Source organism: Rhincodon typus, chromosome 41 (genome assembly GCF_021869965.1).
Source record: "Rhincodon typus isolate 14 chromosome 41, sRhiTyp1.1, whole genome shotgun sequence".
In the NCBI taxonomy this organism is placed as follows: Eukaryota; Metazoa; Chordata; class Chondrichthyes; order Orectolobiformes; family Rhincodontidae; genus Rhincodon; species Rhincodon typus.
This window is the reverse complement of record NC_063372.1, coordinates 6,035,933-6,051,726: the sequence shown is the minus strand read 5'-3', so window position 1 is coordinate 6,051,726 and position 15,794 is coordinate 6,035,933. Positions and strand designations below refer to the sequence as shown.

General features: G+C 40.1%; 1 protein-coding gene across 2 annotated transcripts in view; it reads right to left on the bottom strand.

Annotated features, from left to right (window-relative positions):
- The window catches only part of ikzf4 (IKAROS family zinc finger 4), a 146,048-nt gene that overhangs the window by 50,066 nt on the left and 80,188 nt on the right, over positions 1-15,794 (bottom strand). For both annotated transcript variants that reach the window (XM_048618934.1, XM_048618935.1), the window contains 2 exons: positions 10,619-10,879; positions 6,285-6,452 (listed from right to left, as the gene is read on the bottom strand). In XM_048618934.1, the coding sequence (XP_048474891.1) occupies positions 6,285-6,452; positions 10,619-10,879 (429 nt within the window). The remainder of the gene's footprint in view (positions 1-6,284; positions 6,453-10,618; positions 10,880-15,794) is intronic.

Below are 15,794 nucleotides of genomic sequence, written 5' to 3'. Positions count from 1 at the left end.
GTCTCATGCAGTCATCTAGTTTCCTTCTGAAAGCAATTAAGCCATTTGTCTCAATTACTTCCTGGGGCAGCATGATCCACAATGGCACAGAAAGTCACGTATCCAAATGTGCTCATGTCACAAAATTAGGCAACATTGTAATTTTATGCCATCATCTACATTGTCTACAAAGGGATATTGATAGATGAGGTGAATTGGCAAAACTGGCAGATGGAGTTCAATGTAAGCAAGTGTGAGGTTGTACCTTTTTGGACCAAAAAAGGATAAATCTACTTTCTAGATGCTACGATGTTCAATATACTGGATGTCCAAAGAGATTTGGGGTGATGTTCAGGTGCATAAATCTTTAAAGTGCCACAAACAGGTGCAGGAAATAATCAAGAAAGCTAATAGATTGCTGGCCTTTATATCTAAAGGACTGGAGTGTAAAGGTGCAGATATTAGGCAGCAGTTAAACCCCACTTGGAGTCCTGGGAGCAGATCTGAGCACTACACCTAACAGCAGAAAAAAAAACTACTTCCAATGGTTGGGAATTCCAGAACTCGGGGGCATAGTCTAAAAAATTTAGGGCCAGACCATTCAGGAGAGAAGTTAGGAAGGACTTTTACACAGAGTGTAAGATGTTTGGAACTCTCTTCCACAAATGGCTGTTGATGCTGGATCAGTTGTTAATTTTAAATCTGAGATATGTAATACCTTTTGCTTAACAAAAAATTAAGAATATGGGCCAAAGGCAGGTATATGGAGTTAGGCCACAGATCTCTGAAAATGGCAAAACAGGCTTGATGGGCTGAATGGCCTGCTCCTGTAACTATGTTCCCTCTTAAATCAAGTTGATTCCCATTTCCATTTGTCAGCATTCGCATCTGAGTCACAGGTGTGTGTCCAACCTGCACTTGGGACTTAGCACAAAATTCTAGGCAGACCCTTCAGTGCAATACTGAGGGAAATGCTGTATCATCCATGGTGGTGTTTTGTAAATGGAGACATTAAAAAGAGACCAGATTGGCCCCTCTCAGGGGGACCCAAAGAACTGCGGAGGCTGTAAATCAGAAACAAAAACAGAAATTGGTGGATAGGTCTGGCAGCATCTGTGAAGAGAAATCAGAGTTAATGTTTTGGGTCGAGTGACCCTTCCTCATCTTTCCAGCAATTTCTGTTTTTGCTTCCGAGCTATTTCCAGTGCCCTGGCCAATTGTTATCCCTCAATCAACATTGAAAAAACAGATTATTTAGTCACATTAATATTGTTGTTTGTGGGAACTTGCTGTGCAAAAATTGGCTGCCACATTTCCTATATTGCATCAGTGACTAACTCCACTTTGAAAGTACTTAGTCGGCTGTACAGAGCTTTGGAATGCACTTTGTTCATGAAAGGTGTTATATAAATTGGATATTCAAATTTTTGGATTGAATATGTTAGTACGCATCTTGTACTTACTGTCTGTAGTTTTGGATTCTCCTACATGAAAACATTTCTCCATATCTATTCTGTCTAACTCATTCTTTATCAAATGTCTATTAGGTCACCATAAAGTCTTTTCTTTTGAGAAGAAGAACTCCAACTAGTTCAAGCTAACCCAACAGTTGCAATCACTTGGTTGACCCTGAAAACAGTGTTTGAGAACATATGAAGTAAGAGGCGCAGGTCAGTCAGCTCCTCAAGCCTCCTCCACCATTGAATGAGATTATGATTGATCTACCACCTCAACTCCACTTTCCCCACGCCTTCCACATATCCCTCGATTTCCCCGAAAGATCAAAAATCTACCAATATTAGTCTTGAAAGGACTCATTAATGTAGCATCTACAATGCTCTTCTTAGTCCTAAATGATCAACCCCTTATGAGTCTGTACCCACAACCCAACCAACATTCTCTGTTTCCCCCTAGCTGGGGAATCTAAATCGCTCAGTGCATAGATTTCAATGAGATCACCTTTCATTCTTCTGAACTCCAGATAATACAGACCCAATTTACTCAACCTTCCATCATAGGACAACCCGCTCTCTCATCCCAAGAATTCATCTAGTGAGCCTTTATTGACCTTATTCTGAAGCAATATATCCTTCTTTGAATGTGCACAGTACTCGAAGTATGGTTTTACCAAAGCCCTGCACAACTGTAGGAAGGCTTTAACAATCTCGATGAAGGAACTGTGGGCATTCTGGCTAAGTTTGCAGATGATACAAAGATAGGTGGAGGGACAGGTAGTATTGAGGAGGTGGCAAGGCTTCAGAAGGATTTGGACAGGTTGGGAGAGTGGGCAAAGAAGGGGAGACGGAGTGGGAAAGTGTGAGGTCATGCACTTTGGTAGGAAGAATAAAAGCACGGACTATTTTCTAAATGGGGAGAAAATTCAGAGGTCTGAAGTGCAAAGAGACTTGGGAGTTCTAGTCCAGGATTCTATCAAGGTAAACTTGCAGGTTGAGTCAGTAGTCAGGAAGGCAAATGCAATGTTGGCATTTATTTTGCGAGGACTTGAATATAAAAGCAGGGATGTACTACTGAGGCTTTATAAGACTCTGGTCAGGCCACATTTGGAATATTGTGTGCAGTCTGGGCCCCATATCTCAGGAAGGAAGGATGTACTGGCCCTGGAGTGGGTTCAGAGGAGGTTCACAAGAATGGTCCCAGCAATGGAAAGCTTAACATATGAGGTACGTTTGAGGACTCTGGAACTATACTCATTGGAGTTTAGAAGGATGAGGGGGAGTTCTAATTGAAACTTGCAGAATACTGAATGGCCTGGACAAAATGGATGTTGGGAAGATGCTTCCATTGGTAGGAGAGTCTAGGACGCAAGGGCACAGCTTTAGAGCAAAGGGAAGACCTTTCAGAACGGAGATAAGGAGAAACTTTTTCAGCCAGAGAGTGGTGAATCTATGGAATTCACTGCCACAGAAGGCTGTGGAGGCCAGGTCATTGAGTACATTTAAGACTGAGATAGATAGGTTCTTGATTATCAAGGGATCAAGGGTTACAGGGAGAAAGCAGGAGAATGAATGTCAGAGCAGACATTATGGGCCGACCGGCCTAATTTCTGCTCCTATGTCTTATGGTCTTATGGCTTTCTTATTCTAACTTGCCATTTGCCTTCCTCACTGCTTGCTGCACCTGCATGCTAATTGTGTTCCTTATACAAGTACACAAGTCTCTCTGAGGAGTATATATGAATAACTGAATAACAGTTTCACGCCTTAAAAATATTCTGCTTTCTGTTCTTACCACGAAAACGATCAGCTTCACACTTTCCCCACCAATATACTCCATTTGCCATTTTGCTGCACACTCCTTAACCTGTCGACAGCTCCTTGCTGCCTACGCCCTCCTCACAGTTTACATTCCCATGTAACTTTTTAAGAAAAATCAGCAAACCTAGATACATTACCCTCAGTCCCTTTGTCCAAGTCATTAACATAGGTTCTATGTAGCTGAAGCCCTAACACTGATCCCCATCACTCTCCAATTTAGTTCTATATTTATCTACAGCCTTCACTTCGTGACCATTAACCAATCCTCCATCCTGGCTAATATATTACTCACAACGCTAAGCTTGCATATTAAACTCCAGTGTGACATTTTTTGGAAATCCAGATGTTATAGGTTTCCACATTTCTTGCAATCAAAATATATTTGTAAAGGAATATTGCACTTGAAACGACATTTTCCATACTAGACAGTCATGTATCTCCACTCCAATATATGGGACCGGGATTTGAGGGCAGGGGGGTGGGTGGGAAGAGACAGATAGGCAGATGGACAGACACATATGCAAATCAACCAAATATTACTAGCAACAATGATCTAATATTATTTTGTAATAAACAGACACAGCTCAAGAGTTAAATAAAATGCACAAATTAAATCTCCAGAAAAACAATACGATGCCGTGTGAAAGTACTATTCTACACAGCTATCTGGACAGAGGTAGAAGTGTTATTGTATCAAAACACCTTTAGACAGCTGAGACTTTTTCAATTTTGTATTCTAAACAGCAGAACACAAAACCTTTTTGCTGAAAATGTCACTTTTATTCAGAAGTACCTGTGGAGAGGGAAACAGAGTCAACGTTTCAGGTTGGTGTTTTCAAGAGGGGACCATGATTTTAAATATTACCTCTGCTCCTCTCTCCACAGATGCTGCCTTAACTGATTTTTCTCGCCCCAACATTTTCTGCTTCAAGTTAAATTCCAGAATAAACCTCCTTTCCCTTAATATATTCTAAATATTCACAAATCATTTCCCTCAACACAATTTTGCGTCAGGTGGAGTAACACAACTGTGAAAGGAGTCGTAATATTTTCGGGACTCAAGTGGGTTGCAGAAAGACTCTGCTAAACTGAGCAATTGAATCTCACAATTATTTTTTCAGTTGACCAATAATTTAATAAAGAGAAACATAGAAAAGTAACATTTAATAAACTGCTTGCAAAATTCTACATCATCCGCAGAAGCACTGTATATTCAAACCTCAAGTGCTTCATTTACAGTGAAGTGATTTAGGATGCCCTGAATAAGTGGGGGACTTTCCAATCTCTGAAGTGGAAGAAGTTACACACTGCTTCATTTGAAGAACTTTTATTTCACCATGGACATGTTTAACCAAAATAAAAATATGAACTTTCCATTATCCTCCACATCTACAACTTATTATTTACAGACTTCTTACTTTTAAGATCATGACTACTCTTACATTTAAAGCTAACCACACTTTTGTCCAACGTAATTTTAAAATAAAAAAAGCATGTATCATTTGTAATCCAGCTGGTTTTATTTCGTGAAGCGCTAGCCAGCATGGCTGTGTTCTGAAAAGTCAGACTTCTAAAAAAGAACAGGAGACTTTTTTCCCTCTCTCTTGGCAGCTAGTTCAACAGAAATTGTGGAACCTGCTCTATTGGCAAGAATGAAAATACCATAACGATCTCTATTTGAGAACTGCAAAGCACAAATCGTTTCAATTAGTGCCCAAGGGCACATTTATGTCACGGAACCTTACAAAAAATATTTCAACTGGAAAATGTTCCTCCTGTAGATCTCTTGCTTAAAAACGTTACATGCAGTTTAGTTATTATGTGTCTACACTTTGGAGAAAAGAAACGACTTAGCCTTCAAATTGTTCTTTCAACAGACCATACATTAACTTGTATTCTTATTGATTTCACATAATTTTGGCAATTCCTTGGTGAATGAGAAATCACAGATAAGACTGTGCAACATGACACAATATTCTCCTGAATCAAGGTATTCTTGCAAGAATCCAGATATCAAACCAACATTACTATGTGCACCGCTCAATTCTAGAAAGTTATGTTCCACAAGGATATTTCCATAAAACTGACAGCTCAAGAACCTTCATATTCCATCGTGTAATTATCCTGCTTTAACAAAAATAAACGCAGATATCTGTTCTTAACCTTATAAACCATCAGACTGATTCTTAACTAGATATTTAATAAAACTTTTTCACAAGGAGTACATCAACATACTACTAACTTTGTTCAGCAAGCCTATTCCATGTATTTACGACCCTACACGATGAAAAACATCTCATTATAGTTTTGCTTGAGACTCAGCGTTATTTTCAAAGACTTGAATTCAGCATTTATGGATTTAAGACTTGGTTTGTGGTAGTAGCAGGGGCGAAGTCGGCAGGCGTGGCTGGGTGGAGGGTGGTGCTGGTGGGCACTGCTGACCATTACATTCCAGTCTATCTTGCCTTTTCTTCTGCAAACACAAGAGGTAATTGAATCATATCCCAATATAGGAACTAACCAGGATATTCCCCCATCAGTTAAACATGTACTTGCTGCACCCCACCCCCACCCCTAATTTGTGGAAGCAGAGGTGAATTGGAAATATACTGATAGAGGATCAACTTTAAAATCAAAGTCTAGGAATCAAAATTGGCATCTTCCTCATCTTTTTGGATAAGCAGGAAACAAGCAGTAAGTATACCAACAGAAGCAATATAGAACATGAAACATTCAAGAGCAGAATAAGTTGCACATTACAATTAACAGTTTTTCTTTAATTCTTAAATAAATCTGATATATGCTCTGGTTAAATTGATTCAAAACATTTGCTTTGCTCACAGAATGGAAATCGAGAGAAAGCTGATTTTGTGCACCTTACTCCTCCCTTAAATCCAATTCCATTGTTCTATTTACCGAATTTCTTCTTGGAACTTTAAAACAGCTGTTGTGCAAGGGAAGGTTAAAATTATTTTTGTGTAAGAAGTTCACTTTTCTCTCCATGTTTCTTACAAAATTCCACCCACGAACCTGCATGCGTTCGGAGATGTCCGCTGAGTGCATCCCTTCTCCGGCAGGCATAATTGCAGAATGGACATTTAAAAGGCTTCTCCCCAGAGTGTAATTTGATGTGCCGCAGGAGATTTCCTTTCTGTGTGAATGAGGCGCCACACTGGTTACAATGGAAGGGGCGTTCACCTGAAGAGGAAAGATTATACAGAAAGGTCAAAGAGCAAGAAAAAAAAAATGTATCTAAAGACATATTAGCCTTTCAACATAACATCTTTGTATTTGTTAAAATACAAGATGAGAGTGCAGGAAAACACAAGATTTTCTAATTTCTGAAATTCCAGGTGATGCACATGACATTAGCAATGAAACTGACATTTTGGCAAGAGTAAACACAAACAATAATTGGTATTCAAATAATGCTTTATCATGCTTCTCCTGGCATTCCAAAACGTTTCACAGACAATGACTTGCTTTGCAGTACAATGGACACAACCATTTGACAAAGCATTGTGCCATAATGCAGGAGACGAATGACCATTTCATAGTTTTAAAGGTGTTAAACAGCAAAAGTTAGCCAGAATGCTTGATAAATTCCCTGTTTTTCTTTGAATAATGGATTCAGCATCCACCTGCACGAATGGAAGACGCAGACGGAGCCTTGGTTTAATGCCTCATCCAAATGGCATCTCTGACAATGCAGCCTGTCTCTCAAGTGCTGGAGCCTAGAATTCACATTTAAGTGCTGGAGGGAATTTAAATCCAGAACTTTGAGGCAAGAATTCTGCATAAGTCACTGAGTCAAGTGGACACTGAACCAAAAAATGTCCAAGACACAACCAGTTTCAACCTTCAGATAATTTATCACCAAAATCGATTATCATATGAATCACCATTTTTAAAATCGCTTTGAAAGGATGACTAAGTCTTGTCTATTACCAAGATGATTAACTGTATATTCAGTTTAATGACACACTGATCAGATTGTCCTGCTTAAACTGGAAAAAATATATGACAGCCCCTCAAGTCTGCTCTAGCATTCAATGAGATCCTGGCTGATCCGTTTACTCCAGGGTCCTACCTTTTGAGGAAGACAGTTCTAAAGGCTCATGACTCAGAAATTCTCATTTCTCTCTTAAATTAGCAACACTTTATTTTGAAACAATGACCCCGAATTCTAGATTCTCCTACAAAAGGAAACGCTTTCCACTTGCACCCTGTCAAGACCTGTCAGGATTTTGTATCTTTAGTCACTCTTTAGTTTTCTAAACTCCACCTAGTCTGTCCAATCTTTCTTAAGGTAGCTTGCCCCCCATTTCAGATGCTAGTTTAGTAAACCTTCTCTGAACTGCTTCCAACATATTTATAAACTAAATTTATCCTTAAATAAACAGACCAATACTGTACACAGAACTCCAGATGTGGTCTCACCAATGCTCTGTGGAACCAAAACATAGCTACCCTACTTTTGCATTCAGTTCCTCTTGCAATAAACGATAACATTCCACAATTATTAACAGGGGCATAGAGTACTGTTATGCAGAATTTGTGTGAAGGCACTAGTCAGACCCCAGCTCAAGTACATAGTAGAGTTCTGGGTGTCACTGTTAAGAAGGGTGTGAATGCTTTGGAGGGAGTGGGCAGAAGTGATTTATGAGAATGGTTCCAGAGTTGAGATACCTCAGTTCAAGATAGATTGGCGAAGTTAGGTCTGTTTTCCTTGGAGAGAAGGCAGCTATGTGGAGATTTTAATAAAGTTTTCAAAATCATGAGTGTTCTGGACAGAATAGACAGGTAGAAATTATTCCTACTCATAAAAGAATCAAAAACAATAGGTCACAGATTGAAAGCAATTTGTAAAAGAAGCAAATGCAAAGTGAGCAAAAACGCTTTCATACAGCGAGTGGTTCCGGTCTGGCATGTACTGTCCGGTAGTGGCGTGGAGGTGGGTTTAATTGAAGGATTTAATATGACACTAGATGTTTGTACAAAAAGAAGAAGTAATACGCAAGGTTATGGGGAAAGGCCGGGAGAACAGCATTAACTTACAATGCTCATTTGGAGAGCTGGTACAGACATAATGGGCCAAATGGGCTTCTTCTGCACCAGAACAATTCCATGACTAGCTTCTGTAATCACTTGCTATACCTGTACATTAACCTTTTGATATTCATGAATGAGAACATCCAGATCCCTCTGCAAACTCCCATTTAGACATGCTTTTTTATTCTTCCTGCCAAAATGGATAATTTCACATTTCTGACATTATTCTTCATTTGGCAGATCTTTGCTTGCTCACTTGACCAATCTATATCCCTTTGTAGCCTCATGACGTCTTCACAACTTACCTGCCTACCTATCATTGTGTCATCAGCAAATTTAACAACCATGCCTTTTCATCCCTTCATCCAAGTCACTTCTGTAAATTGCCTCAGATCTGATCCCTTTGACACACCACTTGTTAAATAAAAAGAAACCCTTATGTGTACTGTTTTCTGTTAGCTAGTTGATCTTCCAACCATGCCAACGTGTCACGCCCCCATATACCATGAGCTTTTATTTTCCGCAATAATCTGTGTCGTGGTAATTTATCAAATGCCTTCTGAAAATCCAAGGACAGTACATCCATCAGTTCAGTTCCCCTTTATCCACAACACGTTACTTCAAGAATTCCAATAAATTGATTAAACATCGTTTTCCTTTCACAAAACCATGTTGACCCTCTCTGATTACCTTGAATTTTGCTAAATGCCCTGCTACAAGGTCTTTAATGATAGCTTCTAACATTTTCCCCAATAACCGATACTAAAACTAACTGGCTTGTAGTTTGTTTTCTCTCTCCTTGATTTTTTGAGCAACGGAGTTACAGTCACTATTTTCCAACTAGTGGAACCTTCCTCAAATCTAGGGAGTTTTGGAAAATTAAAACCAATGCATCAACAATGTCACTAAGCACTTCTTTTGAGACCTTAGGATGAAATCCATCAGGACCCAGGGAATTGTCATCACACAGCTCCAACAATTTACTCAGCATCACTTCCTTGGTGATTGTTATTTCCAGTTCCTCTCTCCCATTTCCTAATTTACAGCTATGTCTGGGATGTTACTTGTATCCTCTATAGTGAAAGCTGATGCAAAATACCTCTTTAATTCCTCTGTCATCTCCTTATATTCCGTTAATGCCCCAGACTCACTTTCTATAGGACCAACACTCACTTAGTTAACTGTTACAGCATGGCCTAAGCAGTTTATAAAATATACTAAAGACAACAGAAGGCAGATTAAAAAGCATCAATTACTATTTGATTGAAGTTGTTGGTTGGTTCACTGAGCTGACTGGTTTTCACGCAAACGTTTTGTCTCCCTTCCAGGTGACATTGTCAGTGCTGTGTAGCCTCTGTTGAAGCGCCGTTGTTCTATCCCGCTCTGAATTTATATGGTCTGGTCTGTCACGGTGGACAGTCTTGTTTGCATGAAAACCAGTCAGCTCAGCAAACCAACCAACAACTCCAACCGCAACCCGAGCTACAGATCTTTGTTAAAACATGGAATACTTTTTGATCATCACAACAGATGCCCAGATCTATAAACATATGATTACAAAACCAGTCAAGGTTGCAATCAGATACGGCGAGAGGAAAAATTAGCAAGTGAGAAGACCAAAAGAAGAGGTAAAAAAAAATTGGAACTCAAGCAGCGAAAGGCCCTCTCGGCTTTTTTGCCGCGACGCAGGTCAAAAATTGCGAATCAAAATCAAATGTCAGTAAACATACATTCTGCAAACACAGCATTCTGGTCATAAACAAACAAACGCAACTTTTACAAGTAAATTTTGTGCTCATGCTGAGAGACATCAATACTGGGAAAAGGATTGTGTGTCTGGTACACACAGGTCTGATATTGTATAGGTTTGATACATCAATGCAATACTTTCATTCTCCACCCAAAATGTTCACTAGGTTTTAGCAAATACAGTGCCAGCTTAGCATGGTTTTATATAATAGTATTATGCTTTTGCAGCTATGCTGCTGTGGTAGGTCGAGAGAAGAAAAGAGAAAATGGAAGTGTAAAAGAACAAACAAAAAGTTCCAAGAACGGTTTCAGAAAAACCTCCAAGAACAGTCTCTGAAGGCCTCCTAAAATATATCCAAGCTGAATTCTACACTCCTCAGAGTGGTGGGGACACTACAGTTCCATTAGCCTGCTTCTACACTCACAGGATCCCAGGAACAGAAATAACTGGCTAAACGTCATGGCAAATAAATCACAAATGAGTTTCAACAACTGCCACCACAAACAGACTTTAAGCCCCACTACATGCCACTCCATTGCCTTACTTGTGCAAGCATACTTACCAGTATGACTCCTCTTATGTACCATAAGAACATTCGGTCCGATGCAGACCATTCCGCATAGATCACACTTCAGTTTTCCATTAGGAAGGCGAATCCCTCCAGGAGAATGAGGTCCCTGCCCCGTGCCCTCAAAGAATCCTAGCGGGTCCGAAAAAGACACATCCACAATGACTGCTTCATCTTTATCACTAGCGCCATCCTCCTGTGTCAGAAGCCTCCCTGCCTCTTGATCGCTGTACATCTCAACCTTGATGGAGTTGGCTGCAAATGAACATCAGAAATGTCAGATGGAGCCATAAGACGACAGGGCTAGACACCAGGTATGAGGCGTTGTTCAAGACAGGCCAGGTGGCAATTGGTGTGCAGCAACTAAATTTTATGAACCCTCACGGAGCATCCTTAGCTTAACATTCGTAAGGCTGAAGCAAGAGATGACTCAATATTTTTAGATGACCCATGTCAAATCTCATTTGGGAGGTCACTTACATAGTTTCGTTTTGGGGGGACTATCCAATTCTACAGTACTGTTGTCCTTCAGCTTATGAGCACACAATGTACATAGATGTATGAATAAAATTACAAATACATCGAAAACACACACACACACACAGACATAGACATAGACACACACACACTCACACCACTAAAGTCATTTTGTTCATTCAAGTCATTTATTAACAGCATTTGATATAACAGCAGTTGTAGAAAGCCACTCCCTGAAATGAAGCAATAATTAGGATAAAATATGCAAAAGATCCACTCAAAGAATACATTTCATAATGGAGAGAATTGGGCTCTTGAAGAACAGTCAAGGGTAAATTATAGGATAACGACAACCTGGAGTAGCAGACAAACTGCAGTACAGCTACAATAACAGAAACAAGGGAGCAATCGCTATGATTTAGAGAAGACTCAGGATAAGTAAATGGACAGAAAATGGACTACAGTTAAATAAAGCCACTTTGAAAAAACCCTCCCTAAACAGGCATGTTATTCTTCCCATGTCATCATCTTCCCAATAGCTTACCAGTGAACTCTCTCCTTTGTGAATAAAAGGAAGAGAAAACTTACACAAGATGCATGCTACCTTCCAGCAATCTAAGTATTTGATTTAATTTCTACATTTTTAGTGCAGTACTCATGACATTTATAGTACAGAAATGTGCAAATTTACACTCAGTGTATGCTTCCCCAAATAAGCAGCAGGGTAAATTATCCACAAAATCAACGCTGTTAAAAAAAATGTTTGGAATAGTTTTGTACTCTGGACTTCTCCCTCCTAAGAAATAGTTAATACTGCTCAAAATTCCTGACACACAAGGGGACACAGGAGACTTTCACTCCTGCAATCTGGACTCTGCTAAAAAGCCAGTTCCTGGAAGGAACAGCAACACTTCACCTCCAAGAGAAATTTGAGACATAATCCATTAGCAATAATCCAAAGGTTTGGAAATACACCATTATAGGTCAAGTTGTTTAGAAGAACTCTGTTTCCCAGAGTTGCCATTTATCATCAACATTTATCTTTCAGCCAGGAAACTGGCCAGTTTGGAGTACTGCCTTCTCCACAGTAGCTATCATGGCCACTCCTACCTAGTCATGGAAAAACATGGGCTTGCAGAAAAACCCCATTCCCTTTATTGTCCCACTAGCTGCCACAGACACTTGTTGAGGACTTTATAACATTTGGATGTCAGTCCAGAAGCTCCTATGAGATTCATTCTCAAGAGTAACCAAGTAGTACAATTAATAGCCTTATTCTAATCTCCTACAACATTTGATAATAAAAAAGCTTCTTTGAATTCAATCAGTTAACAAAAGAAAATGATTTGAAGCTAAGCTAGAAGCGGTTTTCAAGTAAAAATATTACCTACTACTAGAAATTTATCTTTCCCTCAAACTTGAAAGTTCACTGCCAAGCACTCAAGCAGTGAGGGCGTCAATGAAATTACATGCATAACAATACTAAATTTCTAACAGAGAAATAAAAATGCAAGCTCTCGGAATTTACACATCTTTCTAGCTGTCTAGGAGAGCTTTTCAATTTAAAATTCAGGGACTAAATTCACATATGCATTCAGTTTAAATGAAAAGAAGACACTGTAGCAGATTCAACCCCGAAATTAAAATGATATTATTGTGGATGAAATGTAGCCATGCAATTTTGTCATTGTACCAGAGACCGAGTTAAGCAGGATACCAACTGAAAAATCAACAAACCATTTCTGCAGTACAATTCCCACAATCCTTGGCCTTTCAGTTCTATGAATGCAAAATCAGTCTGAATGAAAAAAGACTTTATACTTTGCGCATTAAAATGTCCAATTCAAAAACTGTCATGGCAACGTGTGCATTTGCCATGGTAGCAGACCACTCTGGTACTGCAGTAAATGCCTACTGAGAACCAACTGGAACTCTCAAAGATAATGAGCAAAAAAAAAAAATTGCCATTTAAAATGCAGGTCATATTTTCCCTCTTCATTTATTTCTCTCTTTTTGCTTCTTTTCAATTTGCTTGTCTTGTGAAGATGCCAGCATTTCCTGGGATGTGGTTTTACAGTCATTGGCTATGCCTTGTTCAAGTGGCTATTTGTGTGAGAGCTTGGACGGTAAATGTGAAATTAATTGGATCTTTTTTCTCAAAAAAAAGGGATTCCGGGGAGGATGAAGGAAAGTATTAAGGGGATGAGACAAAATGAACCCCACAGCTGAGCTCAGTCACCATCTAGGAGTGCTTGGAGCAGGAATCATGGGTGGTTTTATCCCCCTCCTTGGCCCAGCAGCACAGAGGTTTGCAAACCTACTGACAATTTCACCACGTGGCACAGACTGACTGTCTAATCTGGAACCTTCTGTTTTGTGTGGTTTTGTGCTATGTCCAGCTGTGTACAGACCCAGTACTGCAGTCAAACAGCGGGTTGGAAGAAGCCAGACAGCATCTGGAGGAAAGGAGAAGTCACATTTTGGGTATTACCCTTCTTCAGAACTGGATGTGGGGGCTAGGGGGAGTTGCAGGGTGGTAGTGAAACGGTGGTGATAGGTGGACACTGGTAGTAGGTACGACCTGGTTTCGTCGATGGGAGTGATGATTCCGGTTGGTGGCTGGAAGGGAGGGTCAGAAGGTGGAATGGAAGGGAGGAGGTGGGGCTGGAAAGGGAGCCAGGGGATGGGTGGGAAGGTTATTTGAAATTGGAGACCTCAATGTTGAGTCCTCTGGGCTGTAGGGTGCCCAGGCGGAAGATAAGATGTTGTTCTTCAAATTTGTATTGAGTCACTGTGACACCGGAGGAGGCCAAGGGCGGACATGTCAGAGGGTGGGGTTGCAGTTGAAATGGGAGGTGACCGGGTTGTTAGGTTCATCGTTGTGGGTCAGGTGAAGATGCTTGGCGCAATGGTCACCTAGTCTACGTTTGGTCTCACTGACGTAGGGAAGACCACATCGGGAGCACCAGATACAATAGACTAGGTTGGAGGAGATGCAGGTGAAGCTCTGTCTCACCTGGAAGGACTGTTTAGGGCCCTGAATGGAGTTGAGGGAGGTGGTGTGTGGGCAGGTGTTGCATCTTTTATGGTTACAGGGGAAGTTACCGGGCAGGTTGGAGTGGTTTTTGGGGAGTGTGGCGCGAACTAAGGAGTGGACAAAGGAGTACTGCAGTCACTGGTCAAGACCATGTCCATTTTAAGTCTCATTCCTTCCACTGTGCACACACCATTTTGAGGGCTAAAAGGCAACTAAATGACATGTTCCACAGCTTTAGTGACATTTTCCAAGATGGAAAGTATTCCAAGAAAATCCTAGATCAAGTCAGCTGCCTATTTCCCTTCTGCTGTTGGGAGGTTCTAAAGATGGAGCACAGAACACACTGTACAATATATTTTTGAACTTCAAACATTGCCCCTTCTGTGTACCACATTTGAAAACACAGGCCCATTCATGCTAAGCTGGACATTTCTTTTGTTAGACATTACTAAATTGGAAAATATTACAGAAACTCAACATGAAAATATCAATTTGGGTTTCTGTGCTTCTTATACTTAATCATAAAAGTTTAACATTACAAAATATTCCATATATTTGGACTATCTGATCAAAAGAAACTAATCTTAGTTTTATACAATACCAGCTTATTGGAAAGTTTACACAGTGCAGTGCATATTTTCACTTTTTTAGCATACAGACCAAAGCAGCATTCAATAAATTAGTACATAAATTTGCTGTACTGAATGCCTGGTCAAAATTCTGACCTGGCAAAACACTATGCCTACCCACAGTTCCTGAGCTAAGCACTGAAAAACTCCAAAGTTAGTTTTAAACTAAGGTAATTTACTGGTGAAGAAGAACTTTCAGCCCAACTATCCAGAATGGCCAAATGACTCCCATCCAATTGGATCTTAAATGATTCTGTGACTTTTCTCTCTGAATCTTTATCTGGGATTCCAACTACATATTGATCACCATGAAGAACATCCTAATCTCAGTCCTAAACTCACCTTGTACTAGCTTGAACCGGTGATCCCTTGTCATTTTAATTTAGTTGACACTTTCATATTTTCACATTATTTATTAACTCATATCTATAAGATCATCTGTTGAGAATAGCCCATCAAGGCTGAAAAGCCTAAGTTTCTCATTTCTTTCCTCATAAATTGGGGCAGCACCGTGGCTCAGTGGTTAGCACTGCTGCCTCACAGCGCCAGGGACATGGGTTCGATTCCACCCTCGGGCGACTGTCTATGTGGAGTTTGCACGTTCTCCCTGTGTTTGTGTGGGTTTCTGCCGGGTGCTCCAGTTTCCTCCCACAGTCCAAAGATGTGCAGGGTGGATTGGCCATGCTAAATTGCTCATAGTGTTCGGGGATGGTGTAAGTTAGGTGGAAAGGGTGGTGTGGACTTGTTGGGCTGAATGGCCTGTTTCCACACTGTAGGGACTCTATGATTCTAAGTTACGCCACTAATAATATTTTACAGCTTTGCAGCTTTTCCTCAAACGAGACAGCCAAAGAGGAGAACAAAAATGGAAAAAAGACAGGAGGGTGGAAAAGAGGAATTAAATTTTTTTTGTTTTTGTGGACTTAACTTCCAACTAAGCCAAAGTAACTAAAGCTATTGCAACAAAATTTAACATGAAAAGGTAATCAGTTGCCCAAGTTAGCTAAATTATGGGCACACTTGCAAT